This window comes from Melospiza melodia, chromosome 2 (assembly GCF_035770615.1).
Source record: "Melospiza melodia melodia isolate bMelMel2 chromosome 2, bMelMel2.pri, whole genome shotgun sequence".
In the NCBI taxonomy this organism is placed as follows: Eukaryota; Metazoa; Chordata; class Aves; order Passeriformes; family Passerellidae; genus Melospiza; species Melospiza melodia.
In genome coordinates, this window is record NC_086195.1 from 71613223 (window position 1) to 71635991 (window position 22769).

General features: G+C 40.6%; 1 protein-coding gene across 4 annotated transcripts in view; it reads right to left on the reverse strand.

Annotated features, from left to right (window-relative positions):
- NOX4 (NADPH oxidase 4) overlaps positions 1–18784 on the reverse strand; it is a 110855-nt gene extending 92071 nt beyond the window's left edge. For 2 of the 4 annotated variants that reach the window (XR_010026707.1, XM_063148828.1), the window contains exons 1-7: positions 18243–18329; positions 17371–17466; positions 8208–8318; positions 7229–7313; positions 6475–6572; positions 4590–4617; positions 2300–2372 (exon numbers count right to left, since the gene is read on the reverse strand). Coding sequence is in view for 3 of the 4 variants with exons in the window: in XM_063148828.1 (XP_063004898.1) it covers positions 2300–2372; positions 4590–4617; positions 6475–6572; positions 7229–7313; positions 8208–8318; positions 17371–17466; positions 18243–18299 (548 nt within the window). In the remaining variant the exon portion in view is untranslated. Of the gene's footprint in view, positions 1–2299; positions 2373–4589; positions 4618–6474; positions 6573–7228; positions 7314–8207; positions 8319–17370; positions 17467–18242; positions 18330–18639 lie in introns of those variants that run through there. The other 2 variants (XM_063148831.1, XM_063148829.1) reach the window with 2 other exon arrangements.
- Positions 18785–22769: the final 3985 nt, after the last annotated feature.

The window sequence follows — 22769 nt, forward strand, 5'->3', positions numbered from 1 at the left end:
TACTTTAGAATTTTGCAGATGAAGAGCAGAAAGAGTTAGTTTACTGAGAAATGTACTAGGAATTTACCATGCTTTAAAAGGACACACTACAAGCAGCACAGTTCTAGAAAAATATTTTTAATCCTGTTAGAGACAGTTTTGAAAAGGAAGATATATGCAGTAGTTTTGAAGATGAAATTGAAGACTAGAATATTTGGTTACAAAAATAGATGGCACTGCAGCACCTTATTTTTTAATGTTATTTTAAATACCTAACTTCCAAATAGTAAATATCATTAATTTTAAAGTTGTCAGGAATGTCAACATTTATTGAGAGGATTTATTATGTTTTCTGATAACTTCATAACCCTACTGAAAACAACTACTGAACAAAAAATGTTGGTCTAATTCTCAGGTAAAACGTTGCAAAAAATTAGAAAATTTTTCAACTAATAATCACTTTATCCTCTTAAAATATTAGCAGCTAATTCAGTCCTTCTAATACTTATTTTCACAGTTTACTGAAAAGGCAGGAAAATAGAGGCATAGTCATACACAGAACAATTTCAGGAAGAACATACAAAGGAAGAAATCACTAAACAGGCCAGTGTGCAAGAGCAGATTAGGGCTGAAATCCAAGACTATAACAGCCTCTGAAATACTTTTTTAAAAGCTCAGTTTCTGATAGACAGTGAACATTTACAATTAGCTTTCCTAAAACTGTACTGTATGCTCAGCCATCATAAGGCACATGAGAATCCACAGGAAGAGAGATTGAAAAGGGACATAGAAATGCATGCAGCAACTTGTTTCCTTAGGAGAAAACACCATAATAAAGACAAGCTCGAGCTCTATGCCTGAGGGAGAAGCCAGGATAAAATTTCCAAGTAAGAATTATTGCTGGGGCAACAGGAGATACAGATTATCTCTTTTGGGGCTTTGATTCTGCTAGCTAGTTGGCAGAAAGCTGGGAAAATATTTGCACTTACAGTAACTGTGGAAGGAACTAAAAAGCATGTAACTTCAGAAGATGCTGCATGACCCCCAAAATTATTTCCAAGAATATTTACAACTACATTTATTTTTCTAAGTTTCTCAATCACTAATACATGATGTTTTTCAAATTTAATTTGGGCTTGAAGAAGACAGCCAGGACTTTGTTCTGGCTCAGTGTTGCAGAATAAAGTAATAGTTTTATTTTTCCATGTTCCAAAAACTGTCTTTCTTTTGCAAGAGAGCCATCTGTGTGGACCATGTAATGTGCAGCAGTCTAATCCTGCACTTCAGTAGCCTGCAGAGCCTCACAAAAGTCTCAGCCCTGGAAGAAGCCTTGTCTACTGAAAATGCACAAGTATTTGCAGAACTACTTTCTCAAATCACAGGATAACAGTGCCAGGTAACACAGCTACTCAGGAAAGACAGATTAGTTCAACAAAGTTCATAACCACATATCTAACATCAGTGGAGCACCATTAACGTTTGAAGATACATAATTAATACATCCTTCCATGTTTGCTGAACTGAGGTGATGCACTTACATAGGGAATTCAACCTCTGTAAAAATGAAGGGGTTATTTTTACATGTTCAATTGCAGAATCCAAGTCTCAAATTGACGACAGCATTGGGCTAGGCCCCCCAGGTATCAGTCACTCACAGGTACTATCATATGTGCTCATTTACATTGGTACAGAATGCCAACCCACCAGAGGACCAGACCACTAGAAAACCCAGCAGCTTCTCCGAGCCAATACTGCATTGCTGCTTGCTATATTAGAATTCACATTAAAAAGAATATACCTGACAACCAGAAGCAGAGCTCTTAAAAGCAATGCTCAACTTACAGTAGCATAGTTTTATGTCAGTTTATTTCATTGCTGATAGTTTGGGATTTTGGGGTTTTATTTTGGTTTGGCTTTTTTGGGGGTTTTTTTTGTTACAATTTGTTGTTACAATTAATTGGTGAAAATAATGAAGATAAGAATAACATCTTATTTCTCTTCCACTGGACTTAATTTATGCACTGCACAGAACTTCCCATTTGCTGAGTTCACTGCCTCCCCTACAACCAGGAATAAAAGAACTATTTAAATTTTTAAAGGTCCACATTTTTAACTCTGCACACTCATTAAATAGTACTTTTTCAGAAGGCAATTCAATCAGGTCTTGTAATTGTTTTCACACAAAATTCATTGTGCTAATTTTACTGCAAGCTAGGGGAAAAAATGGACAAGAAAACTGGTATTCTTAACACTCTAGTCAGTAGGAGAATATGATTACAGAAATGGCATTTTTTAGCATAACAATCATATTACATCTTACCTGATGGCATATGTGGACGCTGTACACATTAGGAATAATACTAACACCATAATGACTCCAGTCAGACCTGGAACTAAAAGGGACATAACTTATATTTGAACTGTGAAGAGGTATACTTGTCTACTATGACCTTTTAAGAAAGTGGAATTAGACATACAAATCATGATTCATTTAAAGTCTTGAATAAACATATCTCTTGAGCACAACTCGTGTCAAACCAGACAGGAAAGAAGAGTTCTTGTCTAATTTCCCACCTTCCCAAAGAAAAATACCCCTTTTCCTTGCCTTTCACCATGCATCAAAATTTCCTATTTGTCTTTGCTCCTGTCATCTTTTGCTTGTGACATCTGTGTCTAAGCAGGTAACTAAGAACAAACACTGTTTACGTGCAAGACTGACTGTACAAGCTTCTGTCTCTTTTTTATTCCAAACACTACACTCTGTTGATCATGACAATTAAAAACCTGTTCAGGGACAGAATTTGAAGCAAATCAATTTCTATGCAAGCTGTCACTACAATTTTTTGCCAGGCCATTTCATTCTGGAATGGGGAAGAGCCTGAAATTACTCTCCATGGCATTGTATCACGCTTGAAATTGTTGCCCATAGAGCAAGGCCTGTGAGAGTGATCAGCAGCCAGCACTTGGGAAAGAAAGGTTAAAAATATTAAAGATTTGACTCATCTGCTCAAGTGAAGACTTCTATCAGAACTAGTTTATCCTCAGGTCTTTTTTAAGTCAAAGGAGAGAATCTCAAATCTTACCTTTTTATAAACTTCTCAATACTCATTCATTGAAAAGTCTGACACCCAAAATCTGACACACCACAACCCACTCCTCAGTTTTTACAGACCTACATTCAATGGAAGCTTTGTCATGGACTGCATAAAAAAGACTTGATTCCCCTCCTTCATGGAAAGACTGCAGTTAAAAGCAGCTGCAATAAAAAATATGCATTCTGTCCACTGCCTCCTTCCTAATTTCTTTTTTCTCAATCTGATTTGATGTGTAGCATGCAATAAATCTCAACTCTGAACTTATACCTCCAATGCAATTGCAGTACAGCACCTGATTTAGCTTCCTACACTGTCACACAAGCCAGAGGTCACCTTTTATGTCCAGTTTTTCAATTATCTTCTCCATCAGACTGAAATCACTCAGTCTTGCCCCAGTTTATCAGTTCATTTTTAGTGTTTCGTTTCTGCCCTGTCCCTAACTCTCCTTTCCTTTACTAAGTATAATCTTTAATACTTGTTCCTCCCACAGTCTGCCTCACACCCTTATACAAGGAGGCTCTTTCCTGGGCTAATCTGAAAAGCCATCATCACTCTATAAATCCTTCTGATTCCTTATTCCTTCTGTTTGCGGTTCTGAACTGTCTGGGAAGAAACCAAGGGTTTTTTGCTTATTTGCACAGCTCCCAGTGCAGCAAATTCTTGAGCACTCCTCCAGCACAAATAGTACATGTTAATTACCAGTCATTAGGACAGGGTGTGAACAGAGTAATTTTAAATTTAGGATAACTCTGATCTCAGTTTCTGTCAGTTCATATTCTCCCTTCCTCTTCTCTCAACTGATCTAAACCTTTCCTAGGATTTTTGGGAAACACTGGCACACCAGCTACTAATTCCAGCACACCTATCGGGATTGACAAACCTAGAAAAACTGCTGTCTGTTCATAGATTTGATTTGACTGTGCCCTAAATGCTACCAAGTCAGGATTTTGTGTTTGATCCAAATAAGGGAGAAAGTGCAATGGCATCAGGAAGGAACTTTATCTGCTTATGAAGCACTACAGCTCAGCCTGCCCCTCCACACCCAAACATTGCTCACTTCTAAATTCCTGCACCAAAAATGTCTTCATCTATTTATTCTGTATGAGTGCTGAAGCCTGATTCCCGTGTAACAGTTTAGATTGCTCAGAAACCCAACCAGGCCTTAAATAAACCAGCTGAAGCATAAAAGACTGGTTTTCTATTATGTTTCTTTATCTAGAAATTGGATCATTCAGGAATTTGGTTTCAATATTAGGGAGAATCTCTGTTTGAAACTAATGGATTTCTGCTGACTCATCTGTACAACAACAGATTTGAAAATGCTGCTCATCCTACTACTGGGCTTATGTAACTCCTGCCTCCTGACTAGTGGAGAAGCAAATCCAGGTTATACTAACACAAATCACACAACCCCATACAGCTGAGATACAACAAATGGAGCATGCCAATACAGTATCAAAAGAAGTTTTGTCTGCAGAGCAACAAAGTTTTCTCACTCAGTTTTGCAGGACTTACTAGTTGTAAAAAGTAGTTTCCTTGGGTCCTGAAAAACAGACAAGTAAAACCAAATAATATCAATATATGGTATTTTATATCTATAATACAAATAATTTTACAATAATAAGTAGCCCATGAAGCTCACACATTTTAAGACATATGCAGTCCCTAAATCTGGAAGCAGGAATGGATTTGGTAACAGTTTAAATCGACTGCAATTCAACAAAAACTAAACCTTTAGTCTTTGCATTCCCCCAGCAAAGATAATTCAGATCTATAATCTGGATTCAGATAATTTTACAGACAATTATTTTTAGAACTTTGGGAGAACAGAGTGAAGCACAAGAGGCAATTGTTTTGAATTTAAATGTAAGACAAGAGGCAAGCATTTTATTGCCAGCTACATCACCAAGACATTTACAGTGGACCCTAGTGAAGCAAGACTGAACACAAAGGATCTGACAGATGTTCCTGTGTCCTTCACCACATGTGAAAGGAAGAGGGAATATTTCAACATCAGGGAAACTGTCTCACTTCCCCTGATAAAAGCAGTGAAGACAAAACCACTACTTCAGGAGGTTTTGTCTTCACTGCTTGGAAGACTTTTATTTAAACTTGCAGATAGATGTAGTGAGGGGAGATGAGAAGTTTTCATACAGGACAGGAAAAATGAAGTGACCCTTTTTCTGACCTGGTCTGCATCCAGATTTGTATACCAAGGTAGAGAGGACAAGAGCAGCATCAAGACTGTCCACCACGGTTTAAAAAGGGATATAAGTGGGGTTCAAATACAAAGGTGCAAGAGATACTAAAGTACCTAGAATTCAGGAGTTTTGATCCTAGAGTTCCTAAAAAATTTGCTATCATCTCCATTTTCTATTGCAAAATTCCTAGGGCTGCTTAGTAGAGGCTTAGAACCCTGGCATCTTCTTGCCTGAGGTAAGCTCCTGCTGATGTTTCTGATGAAGGGAAGGCTATCAGACCACTCCTAACACAAGCAGACACACAGTCAACCCAGAAGCTCAGCACAATAGTTGGTGTTGGCATGTCTATCTGCCATTGAATAGCCGGGTGATTAGATCATTCACCCAGGGAATGGAAGACCTTGGTTGCTGGTCCTTAGGAGCCTGGACTGAGTCAAGCTCTGTTTTTCCAGGAAATGATGCAGCTGGGATAGGGTCATTCTAAGTATTTCCTAATGAAACTGGATAAAAAGAAATGCAGACCAGGGACTAGAATGAACACAAACAAGAGAGAACTTGACTGTAGCCCAAGAAGAAAGGGTGCTGGACTCTGGTCTTGCTTCTAAAATCAGCAAATATCTCTCCATTGCCAAATACACAATATACAATATACCTGACCAAGGGACTATGAATCTGATATTCCTGCAAGACATCTGCACCTCAGTCAGACAAGGCACATAAAATCAAGTATTTCGCAAGCAGAAATCAGTTCATGTAGATAACTAACTCCATGCTTAGCATATATACTCATACATGCATTCACTGCAGCTGAAAAATGCAAAATCAATTTTGAATCTCACTGTATTCTAAACAATGGAAATACAGAACAAATTAGCCCAAAAAGCAGCAGAAATGTCTTAACCAGGCCCACCCAAGGAACAGAGAGAAGCAAAAGAGCAGCAAGAGAACAAGGTGCAAAGTGAAAAGTTTAGATGATTGCATTCTCCATCTAATAATCAAACAGGACAGAACCTTGCTGGCTTTAATACATGCTTTGTCCAGACAAAGAAATAAAATCCACAGGAATCTATAAAAGGGTTGAGTTTTCAGTGCATGAAACAGGAGCACTGTACAGATCACACAATGGCATTATATATGCAAATATTCATATATTTAGATGATATTCTTAAAACCAAAATATGAAAGGAGAGCTGGCTCACCTCACCACGATAGTTTGCCGCATTTAGGGTCACAAATTCTTCATTGTAATTCTCAGAGAAGTTAAGAGCATTCACCAGATGAGCAGCAACATGTAAGACTAAAAAAACAAAAAAACTGAGTAAATCTGTAAACAAGTGCTGGATGTTCCCTGTGGCCACCCAGATGCCAAGACATAATCACATCACCTGCATGAGATATACCAGGGACTCAGAAATTCTTAATTATTCTTCAAGAGTAAATCAGCTTATAAATATTAATGACAGAAGGCAGTACGTATTTTAGGATTTTTTTTTTTTATACTACAGTGATGATTTTGTACGGCAATGCTTCAGCTGAGAGACAACATTCAAAGGTGTCCAGCCAAGAATATTTCCTCTTCACCAAAGAGAAAACAGGGTAGCTGCCTCTACTGCTCCCTCCTCTGCAGGTAAGTCTGTAGTACCCTGATTTTTTCACTCAAATTCCATAGGTACAATGAGGGTTCACTTGCAAGGGCAGATTTTGACCTGGTCTCACATACCTACCTTCTAAGAAACCGGCAGTTTAAGGAAAGGCTTGACATTAGAATGTACGCCTATGTGTTTAAAGCAAAAAATGAACCAAAACCCACACACATTCGAGAAAGCATTTACAATTTAAGACGAGCAAGCACAGAGCAAGACTACCCCCAAATGTACTGCAGCAGAAAAACCACAAAGTGCTGCATCAACGTGCTTCCAAAAGATGCTGATCCTCAGCACAGTGAGATCTCACCTGAAAAGATGCATATCGTAACACCACATGTCACATGGAAAGTTTTGCTTTTATCTAGCAGCCTTCTGGTTTTCTTGCTGGCAACCTAGAAAGAGAAGAATTCAAGTACTCTCTTCCAAAACAAAGAAAAGAAAAAAATACTAACAGCAACTGTGGTGACATAATAGCAACTTCATTAGTTTTAACACCTTTGCAAGCTTAGTACCTAAATTTAAAAACTACTGGATTATGCCAAAGAGACAGTTTTGAGGACTTAATGAAGAAATCATACAGATATCAAGAGTACATAATGTACCTCCTGGCCTTAATATTTAGGAATTCTAGCATTACTTGTGAAAGCATCACTGACTCTTTTATAAGCAAGATCAAAAGGAATGGTCTATTTGCATACATATGTGCATCTACAGGCATCAAATCTTATAGATATTGTCACATGATTAACAGAAGTCACAGGTTTAATTTGCAACCATCTAGCAAACACAAATGTTCCTCAAAAGCATTATTTGTACTTCTGTAAAAGCAACTGGTGAATCACAAAGAAGTTAAACATTGTCTCTCCCATGATAACAAATGTTTCAGGTTGGGTATTTTTATAGAACATTCTATCACCTCCAGTAGGACACTTGTGGTCATGCAGAGACAAAAGTTGGGTTTACTCCATTGAATTCTATCAGGAAGCACTTGAGAGGACACATATATCTCTAATATAAGAGTTTGGAAAGACAGAGGAGAATTTATCTGGCTACAGCTCCACAGTAACTCCCCATCCTTCAAAAATGCACTGAAGAAACCACCCTCTAGACAGGTCAAATCAAACCAGACAAAGCCTGTCTTCAAAGGAGTCATGATGTCTGGTCCTTGCACCAAGCAAGCACATAGCGTAGAACAAACAAGAATGTAACAGATGCTTTTTCTATTGTTTTTATACCAGAGACCAGGGCCCTCTTCTCAAGCACTGCATTCCAAGGACAGCACTCACCTTCTGGGATCCCCGCAGGAAGGCCAAGAGAACGCGGCACATGGGGAGCAGGACCAGGCAGCAGTTGAGATTGAGGACAGACGCCGAAGCTCTGCTAATACATAATCCTAGCTGAACAAACATTGTAAGAGTTAGATGATGGGCAGAAAGGAATGGTATGTGCATCAGTCTTTTCTCTCTTTTACTCTGCTGTGAAACCAAATGGTTCCCATGCTCCCTGACTCATCAAAATAGTGAGGTTTCATGATGTGCTGGAGAAACCACGGCACACACAGCATGCTATCCTGTCCTCACAGGGAAGGAAACAGCTCTCATCTTTGCATCAAGAAGTTATTAAAAATTAACTTTGTCAACAATAAATTACAATTTTCTACTGGAAGATCCAATATTCGCATCAATGCTCAAAGTCACATGGAACAAAACATTTGAGACAACAGTAATTGTCCACTGAGAAATGACCTGAAAGCTTCAACAGACATAACTAAACAAAAAGAGTGATAAATACTATGATGACACTAGACAGCCACTTGAGTGTAATGATTTTTCTGTTAAGCCACAAAAAGATGTAAAAAAATATTGATTCAGTCAAACTGAAATGGTCATAATGCTTCAAGGACTGCTGAAGAATTGCCACAAAACTCCTCATGCATTCACATTATGCAATGCCATATTTGCACATTAAGAAAGTAGGTTTTCTTCAGTTTAACTGCTCAATAGCTGGGAACTGTAATGAAATCTAATTGCACTAATGCTTTCACTGATATATTTGGAACTTACATAATTAGAACAAAAACACTTGTCAAATAAATGAACAAAGCACACATTCATGTCATAAACCTGTATTTTTAATCTTATTATATTATCTCATTCATTTATGATTTTAAAAAGTTAGCAAAATGCCATTGTTCTCCTAGTTACTAGGTTAAATTACCATTTTACTAGCTTATATAAAAGATGCTTTTAGACTGTCAACAGATTTCTGGAAGGATATTTCTTATACTGTTCTCAAAACCCCAAGTATTTCAACTCCTGAATAAATTAGTAAAAAAATATTATAATATTAAAGATAACTCAAATACTGCAGGAGCATGTGAATGAGGTGAACAGGTTAAAATTATCTAACAAAAATTACTTAAGGTTTACTACCTTTTTCAAAATTAAACTATGTAAAAAAATAAGCATGTTTTACTTTCTCTGACAAAAAAAATAATCTGTGTAACATCTATTATATTCTTATCTTTGTTATCAAGAAGAAACAAAATTTACAGACTTATGTTTGTATCACAGAAATGGATGAATATATAAGCTAGCAAAAAAACCAGAATAACTGCATTTCAGAATATCTTGCAAGATCTGAAGCACAACAGCATGAAAGGGTTTCTAAACACCAGTACCATAAAGCATTACAACTTCCTGCTCTCCCAGTTAGCAACATCCATGTACCTCACCTGCTCTGCAGCACACCTGGGCACAGCACCAGGAAGCAAACAGAAGGTAAAGATGTTCAATCTACCTGAAGAACAAAGCTCTGCACCTAAATCCTTTTCCTCTTCCAGCTACTTTACATTATTAGACCTGAGTGCTAGGGACCTCCTCACCAGACCCTACCAGCTCCCAGAGAACAGAGCAGTCACAAGGGGACCCTCTCTCAAAAGCTGCCCATGAGAAGTAGGAGCAATTACCCCACAAAATGTGCTCTACCTTGTTCTCTACCACGTAAATGTGGGATTTCCAGAAAAAAAATCCCAGGAACAGATCATCTCCAACCTACTGAATGATAAGAAATAAGACTAAAATGAACCATGTCACTTAGTTCTTTCCCACTCTCCAGATGTCCTCCACTATTTCTTCCAATGTACTGTTAGTCCTCTTTTTACTTACGTAAAACCTTCAATTTTATCTGTTGCTTCACTCTCTGATCACTTGCACAATGAGATTTTTTTTCCTGCTACTCCTTTCTAATAAGCCATGTTCTTCAGACCTTAGGCCATCCTCTCCTCCCCACTCTAGACTCTCCCAACTGGAAATAACCCTTGAACAGACTGGACTTAATGAAAAGAAAAATGTCTTCATAAAGCACTGTTTGCATATACAACACTGTCTCTATTTTATTTAAATCCTCTAAAGTGAAGCTAAAAATGAGCTATACACCTCATTGAAGCAATAACTTCAGAAACATGGTCATTAAAACATATAGGAATTTTTATTGGGGCTTACTGATGTGCTACAGCAGTGCAGTGATTAAATGGGCATGACTTGAAAAACTCAAGAATTATGTTAGAAATAATGTAATGCAAACTTCAGAAGCAAACTGAATCATTTTTGTAGCTGTTGATTAATACACAAAATCTGAAAAAGTTGCAATACCATTAATGAGCAGTTTGAAAATTTTAATAACTTCTGTTGTATGGCCTACATGATACATCACTACTTTCCCAAGAATTTATGTTGTCTTTGAGTTTAAATATAAACCAGGCATGACATCAATTATCCAAGACTTTCTTTACCAAGCACAACAATTTTTCTAACAAAGCTTTAACAAAATAATAGTTTGGTCTAGAAGAGAATCAATCCTACACTGAATAGTGTTAAATAAATGAAATAACTCCTGTCAGAGTTCAAGAAGCATTTGGACAACATTCTCAGGCACATGGTGTGATTCTTGGGATGTCCTGCTCAGGGCCAGGAGTTGGACTAATGGGTCCCTTCCAGCTCAGCATAGTCTGGGATTATAAGTAAAATGCCAAACAATTTAACAAGTATCAATCACAAATGATGTGCAGAAAAGGCTATCCTACTAACCCTCCTTTGTTTTCCTCCAGTATTTACTAAAGAGCAAATATTCATTCATAATGCATTCACTACGGAAGAATGTCCTTACATTCATTATAATTCAATGCTATCAACACCTGTACATACAAGAAAAAAAAAGAAAAGAAAATAAGAAAAGAGAGACCAGCAAGCAACTACTTACAGCATTTTCAAAGAAGTATGATTCAAATATTAAAATATTGTTACCAATGGTTCATGCAAGGTTTTATTCTGAAGAAAAAAAGTTCAGCAATATTTCCTGCAACAAGCCCATGACTGATTTGCAAACAATGGGAAATACATTTAGAAATTCTTAAAATCAAAATTCAGGCAAGAAAAAGAGTTTAAGTTCGCTCTTGATATCTAGCCAAAAGCTAAAAATATTACCATGAAACTAATTCTTTCCAAATGGTTTCCAAGAGATCTCTTTCTTAACTTCCTTTGCATTGCCTGGGAGGCATAGTAACAAATTAACACAGTACATTGTTGGATTTTTAAACAATAGTAGAATAAAGGATGATTTTTGCTCCAAGGCAACTCACTGGGTCTAGAAGGGAATATATACCCTTATTAAGTAGTTAAGAAATGAGAAAAATATAATCCTATTTTCTTCCTGAAGTTTTAACTGTCTTAAAAAAAATGTTATTGCATGTTACTAGCATGTGAAATTTCTGCAGGACCAAAAAGAAAAAAAAACACACACAAAATCTCTGGTATACTGATATCTGATTTCATGGAGGGGCAAAGAATCATAAAGAAACTAAAGGATTACTCCAATTTACAGACTAAATCTGTGGCAAAAATAGTAGGGAACTGGACCATCCACAAACTCAAATCCAAAAAACTAGGTTAGATTTTTCCTCCAGACAAGCATAAAGGAATTGCCACCTTCTCCAAAGCAGCATAAAAGAGCTCCAGAATGTAAATTCTCTAGTTATCCCTGTCTGATGTACAGTCCACAGAAATCCAGATGGACTCCTGGCTGTGCTCATACAACATACAAAGTAGGACAGAAAAGTGAAGAGTCAGTTCTCATTGTATCTTGCTGCCAGCAAGACTGAAAATGAGAAAATTAGCTTCCTCTTCTAGGAAAAGGAGCTTTCTCTGTTAGGCAAATGATTTCAGTGTTAGACTGAGGGCTGAAGTACCTTACTGTGTATCCCAGAATTCCCCAAAGTTCATAATTTATACATACAGAGATTTATGTTACCTGCAACTGCCATGAACAGAAATCTGATATTTTATACACAGTTGTAAAATTAAGATTTCAACAACATTGTCCTATCTCACCTTTTAAGTCAATCTTTTATCAAAAAAATGTTAGAATAATGCAAACTCTTCCACAGCTGAGAGTGATGTGATTCTGTTTCTCAAGACTTCACCACCTACAAGCAACCACCCTGAACAGGTCATGGTGCAATAGAGACACCACACTTGATGCTGTCTCTTAGAGCCTTTCTTTGAAATTTTTCAATCTTCTTTGGTTCAGGGCACCCTGAAAGGTTCTGGCAAGACTCACAAGCCACATGCTGCTCTGTAGACACAGGTGACAGACCACCTCCCCAGATCAGTACTAGCGCAGATAAAGTTGGTAATTTTCCTAGGTGGAACAAACTGTGCTGCACAACATGACTCCTTTTGACCCAGCTTCCTTTTCTTCACAGAGTACTCCTTCTCTTGAGTAACAGAGCACTGATAACCTAAGATGAAGGATAGAACTGAACTGTATGTACAGCAATTATTCCCCTTAGGCCTGTCAAATCTGGCTGGAGATCTAGCAATAAAAACATGAAGCAGCAGAAAAGAAGGAAAATGTGAGTGTAGGGGAAACCTACTAGAACATGTGAAAATGTCTACGAAAGTTTGACTTAGTTTTGCTCCTGAAGAACATTTCAAAGAAGGACTCTGTAAATCCCAATCTCATGTACTGCAACTCTTTAAAAATTATTTTAAGTGGTGGAATATTTTTTAATATGTATGGGGTACCTTCCCTGCACTGCTGTGAATCAGTATTCTCCCTGTTCACTTGTAACTCATCACACAGGCATTCTTTGAAGGTTTTCCATCTCTTCTTGTCTACAAGTTTAGGTCATGTTTTTATAAGCAGTGCCTTTGTGTAGGATGTACTCCTTCTTCTGCTTAAATCAGTCATTCAAACTGAAGAAAATAAGTAACTTAATCTTGAGTGCAGTAAAAGCTTCCAACTTCTCTGATAATCTCCAAGCAAAGGATCAAGATACACAACTCTCCCCAATGCTAAAATGTGGGGGGTAAGCAGATTCCAGTGTGGTTGCACAACGACCACTGAAAGTGGAATTTGGTCTCAATTAGTGAAATCTCTGTCGTTATGATAAACTAGCAAGGAGAGACATAAAAGTTACTGGAACATATTCCAAGCAGTGAATAAAGGTGACAAATGTTATGCACAATACTGCACAATAAAAAGGCAGCAACTGTACAGATAAAAAAAACGAGGCAGCACTTTTCAGCCCCATTTTCAGTTATTCAGTCTTTTCCCAAAGAGATCCTTCTGACAATGCATTTTCTTCACTTTGGTCTGAAACCCAGAAGCTTATCTCTTGCATTAACATTGGACTGCATTACAGCTAATTGAGCAGGGACAAGAGAGGGAATGGGGAAAGAGAGACCCTTCATGCCATGACAAAACGAGCTCAAAGCTCTTTCTGCTCACAGGGAACTCAAGCAACAGGAAACAAGCATTTCATTCAATACTGTTAAAGCAAGACTTAAGTTCTATAAGGCCAGTACCAAATTTATGGCTGTTTTTTTTTTTTTTTTGACCAGGCACAATCAAACTTGTTAGACAAAAATACAGCCAAGCTAGACTGAAGAGAGAAATCCTGAAGTTTGTGAAGAAGTCGGTCTGGACAATTTCACTGACTGAGTGGACCAAAATCTCCAAGAACAAAGATTTTGGAGTCAAGTAATTTAAGACTCTCCCCCTTCTGTAACTCATGCCTACTACACATTATAGCACCTATCATGAACACAAAGATAGAATATACCCTTCCTCTCTGCCAAACTCTTTTATAAAAAAGAAATTCATGTCTGCGAGGGATTTGTACATGGACTTCTCTTCCTTGAACAATGTAAGACCACAAGGCAACACCTATGAAATCATTAAAAAATTAAGTTCTTTATCTGAAATTTATCTGAAAATCGGTGTTTTCAAACCAGTGTGAATGAATGCATTCATACAGTAAGACTATGACCTGCAGGGTTACAAGCAATTCAGTATTCAAAGGGATGGTTCATCAAAGCAAAAGTACTAGAAAGGGATTTACATCCACTAGGCTCTGGTGAACTTTCACTGCAAGTATTATGTAACCACAGAATTATTCTGGTTGGAAGGGACCTCAGGATGTCTCTGCTCAAACCCCCTGTTCTAAGCATGTTCAACACCAAACTCAGATTAAGTTTCTTCAGGGTTTTTTGCCCAATTAGGTTTTGAAAACTCCCAGGGATAGAGACTGCACAGTGAAGAGCTCATGATTTCATCAACAGAAGTCAAACTGAGCAAAGCAGAGATGTTTGACACAAAATAACACTAAGTTTCCTGGTACATAAAGATTGATCAACTTCCTCCTACCATGCTACTGCCTTCTACTTATCTGTTCTCTTGGCACTTGCAGGACACCACCATGCTCTTGGTGCCTTTTCACAGGTGTAGAATTAAGGATCAGGAAGATTGTTATTGAAAGACTGAGTGAGAGTAAAGTACCTAAAGAATTTGAAATCCTGTCCTAAAGTATCTTGCTCAACATCACAGAAAAGGCAATTGGAAAAGAATAAACCTGAGCCTTATTCTTCAGTAGACAGCTGAAGGGAAGTAAATCACTTCAGGGACCACTGAACAAAAGACCAACACCATTCTTTCTCTTTCTTCACCCCAGAGATGGCATTAAAACATGGCACAGTTGAATATAATCAGAATATTCAGTCCAAGATCTCATTTCATATCACACTCTGATTTCCTTCAGTAACTCTTCTTGTTCTCCATTACTTGGTAAACAACAAAATTACCTGCAGTAAATTTTTCCATGCTGCAAGTGCAGAAGTTCTTAAGGCGATTATAGCCTATTGTAGCATACTAAGAAAGAAAGAAAGCCAACTCCTTAGGAAACCTCACTGAAAAAAACAGAAACTTTTTTAAATCAAAAAGTGCCACTCCTTTTGGGCAACTTTGTTAGCTCTCTGGAAAAAGGAACCAGTTGTCATGGAAGTATCCATTAAAGAGTTCAATCTGTTCACACAAAAAATATCAACTGTTGAATTAAAAACAAAGAATTTAATTTAAATCTCAAAATCTTCAGACACCAAGAAATGGCACAGAGGCTCTGCAAACCACTTACACAGGCATAGAACAGAGAGGATACTGGTTATAGAGATGGGCCATGGGTCAGTGACTATATAAACCAATAGAGAAAAAGAAGAGGGGTAAAAATCCCTGTGCAGCTGTAGTATTGCTTATGCCATCTCCTGAAGAAACCAAATTGGGTTCAGTTTTCCCAGCCCTTAAAAAACAATCTCTATGATTAATACACATACACAGATATAATGAAGAGAAGGGAAAAAGCTTAATTAACAGAATGACTCGGTTGGAAGAGACCTTAAAGATCATTGAGTCCAACACAAATTTTAGAGCCCAAACCCTAACTTTGAAGATATTTAGATGAGCTGTAAAAAGTGAATTGCAAGTACATTTTACAGTCTTTAGTATTTTCAGAATGTTAAAATTAGTTTTATAACTTTGATCAAAAGTATCTTTTAGGCTTAGCTCTTCATTTTTAACCTTAATTTAGAAGTCCCTAAATTCGGTACTACTTTTTCCCACAGTGGCAGACACAATTATACGAACTTAAAAGGGTGACCTCCTAGTCCTCATCTCCTGACCAATCTGTTGCCTGAGTCACCTCACAGGTTCTGAACACACATGAGGTTATTTTGCAAGTGTCTTCCACTTTAAAGTATAAGAAAACCAAAAAAAATCCCAACCAGATGATGAGCTGGTATGAGGCATATGAATAATCTGAATTGAGAGAAACTTGCTGATTGATACCAGCTGAAAACCCGGTCCAACACGTTACCCAAAAACATTTGCTTTACAAACAACCCATTTGCTCCACCAGGAACAAACACAGTTTTCAAATGGATACACTGGGATGCAAAGCCACAAGAAATCAAGGTAAAATTAAACACATTTTCATGCTTTTTCTGTCAAGAAGGTCACTACCACGAAGGATTTAATTATTGTCATTCCCTTCTTTTTTGCACTGTCTTTGCTAAGATTCACTCTTGAACACATCTGAATCAACCATAAGAAGGAAAAAAAAAACGGAGAAAAACATATAAACTCAACTTATTTCCAAGCAAGATCACAAAACTTTATGGTACTGACTAGTTATGACAATATCAGCCATGTGAAACTATATACCCTGGATTTACCGAAAATAAACCCCAGAGGCTCTACAGCAGATTAGGATGAGTATCATCTATGTTTAATCCCATGTCAACTTTGTGTTGAAATGCATTCCTGAGTATGACATAGTGTTACAAAGCATCATGTTATTCAGACACTTTTTCCCAGATTGTCAAATTCTGAGCAACCCATGGGCATTTTCCAGAAAGATGTTAACCCTTACTTTATGCCTTTTTAGACATAAGTTTTTTTTGAAATTACTACAATGGGTAATTTCCCAAGGCAGGCTGGTCTGCAAAGTATCTTTTTGTGTTCATCTGCTTTTTTCTGTTCATCTGCCCTTGCTAAACCAAAACACCTGAATCTTCATTAAACCACCCAGAATCAAAGAACTTACTATTAGAAAACAAAAATGAAGTGACATGCATTACAGTGAATTCACACAGAACAGAGGATCCATGAGAATGACAAAGGCTGAAAAGAACTAAGACTTACTAAAAGAAGTCCCTCAGCAAGCATGTATATTACAATAACTGGATTGGAAAGAATTTGCCAACAAGAGTCCATAGCTTGCTAAATGCGCTGATGACGAAAAGTGGAGCTCCAGTCATTTGTTGAGCATGTCTGTGTTCCTGTGAGCTTGTCTGCTGCTGGGAACACCGGGAGGGTAGAGAAGAGGGAAAAGAATAGCAGTCCCACACTTGACTGGCTCTTTTTCTTCTTAACAGCGTTTGCTTTCTACTCCTAAACGACTGTCAGAAGTATCCCAGTAAACTCTTACCTGATCTTTCCCCACTTTGAAAAGTTAACAGGTAGTTTGTGTCATTTTTGATTAGCAAATTCATTCTGCCCCTTATCCCATCCTCGAACATCCCAATTTCCAGGGCAAAAAGTAATGTCCAGGTCACTCACCCCTAACATCTGATGCAAATAATAATACTGTAGCCCTTGATTATAAAGCAGGAAGGTTTTCCCGAAGAGCCATACATTGAGGGAGAGCCAGAAAAACTGAAATGAAACAGAAACAAGAGATTGTAAGTGAAAGTTACGAGTGCAAACTTCTGAGTGTTCATTTCATTCATAAAACTCATAGGTAGGTCTGTATAAACATACATAAATGGAATGGAAAAGCAAACTTCATGCACATATTATGCTTTAAAGCATTAAAAGGAAGTGCCCCTATGTGGGAAATTTTCACTTTCATTGAACTTCACAAAACTTTTGTCTGTCTCACGACAACCGAGAGCTGGCAAAGCACTCCCATACAAGACGCTATCCCAAATCTTTACCTGGACGTTGCATTTAAGAGACTCAAAGAATAAAAAAACAACAACAAAGAGACAAAGGAAGGTAAAGAACATGACCTCCAAGAAGCTGCACTTTCTCCCCCAAACTTTCCCAAACAGAGCCTAACAAAGAGAAAGCACACGCACAGCGTGTGCCAGCCGGGCAGGGCACGGAGGCGGGCACTGTCCCGGGCCATGGCATCCTCCTGCATCCATCCCGGCCAGCCGCGCACCGGGACGCGCTCGGAGCACATCCCGCCCACCCGTCCGAGCCGGGGCACCCGCACGGCGTCCTGTCCCGCACGCCGGGAGCCCTGTCCCGCACGCCGGGACGCGGTGCCCCTCACGGCAGGACGCGGTGCCCCTCACGGCAGGACGCGGTGCCCCGGCTTCCCGACTCTCGGGGCAGCCCCCGCCGCCTGCCAGCACCCACCGGCCCCTCCTGAGCCTCCCCCGCGGGTCAGCCCCTCTGAGGGGAGCCGCCGGGGCCGCCCCTACCAGGAAGAGGTGCTTGCTCCCCTCGTTGGCCAGCCAGCTCCTCCAGGACAGCGCCATGGTGCGGGACGCCCGCGGGGCAGGACGGAGGGTGGGGGGCGCCGGGCGAGCCCTCCTTTTCAGCCGGGCCGAGCCGCCCTCCCCTCTCCCCACCCCTCACCCCCCGCCCTGGCTTCCGGCCGCCGGGGCGTAGCGCTCCGGCCCCGCCGCGCCGCCGGCCGGGCCCCGGCTCCGTGCCGCCGGCGCTGCCCCTTTGTCCGCGGCCCAGCGCCCCGGGAGCCGCAGCGCAGCCGCCCGGCACGGAGCGGGGTCTCCGGAGAGCAGCCTGCCCTGCCCTGCCCTGCCCTGCCCTGCTCCGCCGCGCTGCGGTGCCGTGCGGCCCCTTCCTCGCGTCCCCCACCTTGGGAAGAGCGTTTCCCCGCAGAGAATCCCGTCCGTGGGGATCCCACTTGCCCGACCCCCCATCCCCGGCTGGGATGAAATGTGATCCAGAAAGCAGGAGGGAGCGAGGGAGCAGCCGTGCATGCAACTGCTCTGCAGTTCGCGTGAAACAAAGAGGCTGTCCGAGAAACTACTGTTCGGGCAGCACGTGAGGCCCTGGAAAGCCGGGAAGGGACAGGATGTGTTATTGATTTGAAGTCAGGTCCTGCTCCATCAGGTGTCCCTGGAGGACACTGGAAGAGGCTGCCTCCTGTGTGCCGGCACAGCGGTGTGCAGTCAAACAGCAGCCAAGAAAAAGGGGCTGTGGGCAATTCCACATCCACTGTCCAGAGTCTGGGTTGCTGTACTTTGCCGGCAGTCTGCTTTTACTGGTGGCCTTCGTGTTTAGTTTGGGTTTGGGGAGGGTGGGGTTTGAAGGAAAGTTGCATTGGATACCGATTTTTATATTAAGAAAAATCTTTTGAAAACAATGCTTGTTGCTAGCAGCTTTCCAACAGGACAGCCTTGTGAGACAGCGGAACAGTTCTACCAGGCATTGTGGTGCACAGGTTGCTCCTTGAGATAGCAGTGGCAGCTGACAGCAGAGTAAGGATGGTGTTCTGGGAGACGCCAAGTCCGAGGAGCGGTGCTGAATAGTCTTGTCCAGTCCAGTTTGACTAGCTGGCTGTCTTATTATCTGGCAAGTTGCCATTTTTTGAGTTCCTTATGTGCCACACACCGAGGATCCAGAAGAAAGGAAGAGGGCAAAGTGCCATCTTTCTGCAGTTTGTATCAAGGTGGAGGGCATGTCTGACCCCTGTGTGGTCCTGGGAATAAAGAGTACAAGTCAGGCGCCTTTGAAACTCAGTTGAGAGTGTTTTTGCTGCAGCAGGAGCTCTGTCTCAACAAGTGGCAAGATTTCTGTGGCTGTATGAAGTTTTAGGTGAAGTTCTGAAGTAGCAGGATTACATCCATTTTATATCATCTAATGACACTAAAAGGAGAACTAGGGAAAGGAAAAAATACATATTTTGAATATGTAAGACTCAACAGAACCATAGTTTGATGCCAAAGCAGCCCTAACAGCAGAAGAAATAGTACAGTTTATTTATCTTTTTTGCTATTTCCATTCACTTTTTTGTTTCTGTTGTAATGCTAAGGAAAATGGAAACTGCTTACAGAGAAGCAGATGATGACTCTTCTTTGGACAAGCATGTCAAAGATGGGATGGCACAAAATAAAACTTGAAGGATATGTCAGGCCTAACAACACGGGGCTTTGGCTGAAACAGAAGCCGAGGAGACAAAAACAAAACCAAAATAATTTGTCCATGCTATATTTGCACATTAGAAATGGCTCTGAAAAATCAGCTTATGCAGGATCTGACTGCCCACTCACTTGAAGCTGATGACTCATGAGGCAGCACTTCACTGCCTACTTACAAAGTGCCATAAGGCATGTGGAGCACATGACTCATGCTCGTCCACATTGGATCCTACATCATATCTAGGTACAGGGCAAGGAATGTGTTTTTGTAGAAAACACCCCTATTTTCCTTCTCCCTGGAAACAGCCAAGGGCTTTGAATCATTAGCCCAAAAAGAGTCTGGCAAAGACCAGTGCCACACTAATACATGTACGTTCTTCCTCCACAGAAAAGGCTGAGTTAATTTTCAATTTTAAGCCATTCCAGATGTATATGAGTGTGTATTTTAAACTTAAGAGCACTCAGAAATGACCACAGACACTAGTTATAATCCAAACAATTAGAAAAGTTATGCTATGACTCTCAAACCATTTGAGCTCATCTCTGTTTTGTGGGCATTCATCCTCTGATTGTAATGGTCTCTGTGCTTTGTCCAGCTAACTGGACAGAGCAGTGCCAAGGTAGACAGCCCTCTGTACTGGGTTTGTGTGGCCAGGTGTTGCTAGGGAGGAGGCCTACAGGGGTGTCTTCTGTGAGAAGCTGCTGGAAGCTTCCTTTATGTTCCAAGAGGCTACAAGACAGATGTGCCACTGGCCAAGGATAGGCCAGTCAGAAATGGATGTAATGAGTCTGTGATAACATATTGAGGAAGAAGAAAAAAAATGTTATTGTGCAGATGTAACTGGGGCCAGAGAAGAGCAGGGTGAGAATATGTGAGCAGAGCAGCCCAGCAGCCCCCGAGGTCAGTGCAGAAGGAGGGCAGGAGGTGCTCCAGGTGCCAGAGCAGGGATTCCCCTGCAGGCCATGGTGCAGGTCATGGTGAGGCATCTGTACCCCTGCAGCCCATGGAGGTCCAAAGGCATGCAGAGATCCACCTGCAGCCCATGGAGGAGACCCATGCTGGAGCAGGTAAATGCCAGAGAGGAGGCTGTGAACCCATGGAAAACCTGTGATGGAGCAGGCTCCTGGCAGGGAGAGAGGCACACCCATGGAGAGAGGTGCCCGTTCTGGAGCAGGTTTCCTGGTAGGGCTGGTGACTTCATGGGGGACCCGTACTGGAGCAGCCTGTCCTTTGAAGGAGTGCACGGCAAGAAAGAGTGACCCACATTGTAGCAGTTTGTGGAGTACTGCTCATGGAATGGTTGCTTCTCATTGGAAAAGTTCATGGAAAACTGTCTGCCATGGGAGGGACCCCATGCTGGAGCAGGTGAAGGACTCCTCTCCCTGAGCAGAGACATAATGACCTTAACCTCCTTTCCCCATCTCCCTGCACCGCTGGAGATAAAACTGGGAAGGAGGGAGGGATGAGGGGAAGATATTTTTTAAGTCTTGTTTTGCTTTTCATTATCCTACTCTGATTTTGTTAGTAATAAATTCATTTAATCACCCCTATTCCAGCCTGTTTTGCCTATGGCAGTATTTGGTGAGTGATCTCTCCCAGTTGTTATCTCTACCCATGAACCTTTGTTTTATTTTCTCTGCCCTGTCCAGCTACAGAGAGGAATGATAGAGAGGCTTTGGTGGGTGCCTGGGATCCAGCCAAGGACAACCCACTGCACCATCCCAGAGACTGAACATACAGGGTCTCTGATAATATTTCTTCTACTGCATCAGCAAAGTCATCTTCCAGGCCTACTTCCCATCAACATCCTCTACACTCAAATCTACTCTCCTAAAGTGTATTTGGGTACTTTATAACAAACACTTCGCTGAATGTTGTAGTCAGTGTTACAGACATAGCTTGTAAGTTTTCTTGTGCTGGAATTCTGCTTGTGTAACTGAGAGTCAAATCACCTAAGCTCCTAGGTGTCTCCATCTGTCAGCATGTCATGACCATCCTGCAAGTGCCTGCAGTGATGGCATGTGTTGTTATGAGCACAGCACTCTGTCCTTTCAGTCTGGGGAGCGATCCAGGCACCTCATCTTCTGCTCTGTTGCAGTCTGGATTTAGGCAGACAGGCCCTTAAATTCTACATCCATCCCTAAGGGCATTTGTCCCCTACACCTTCTCAGAATATTTACCCTTAGCGCTGAGAACATGGGAGGAGAAGAAAATGTTGGCACTGACTTTATTACAGAGAACAGGAAAAATGCAGCTTCTGCATAACAGCTGAGTGATTACAGTGTTTGCCCAGTAGTGGGAGAGCTGGATCTTTCTCAAAGAGCTGAAGCCATTGCATTCACATCCTAGGAAAGTTTTCCAACCACTGCTTTTCACTGGGGTCAGAGAAGGAAACAATCCCCAAGTGAGCCACTGTGTTGCCAGGAAGGCAAGAGAAGGAGGTCAGAAAGAAAATCAGAAAGCGATGCTGGCCAAGTGGCAACAGCACACTAAGGAAGAGAGAAGATCATCTAGGAAGAGGAGACTTGGGATGCCAGATCATTTATTTTTTCCATTGGAAAAAAAAATGCAGAACCAGTTTCAAAATTCAACATGTTTATGAGAAAACTGAAATCAAAAGAAAATCCAGAAATAGAAAGCTTTTCCCACAAATGAACTTGTGTTTCTTGGAAGCTTTCTCTTTTAACTTAAGCTGCATGCTGTTTACCTTTATAATTTTTCCTTTAATTCTAGCATTCAGTCACAACATAAGGGTAAAATAGCAATCAAAGTACATGTCACTGTGAGGATCTCTGCCATGTGAGTAATATCCTGTGCAATGGCATATGGCTTTTATGGCATTA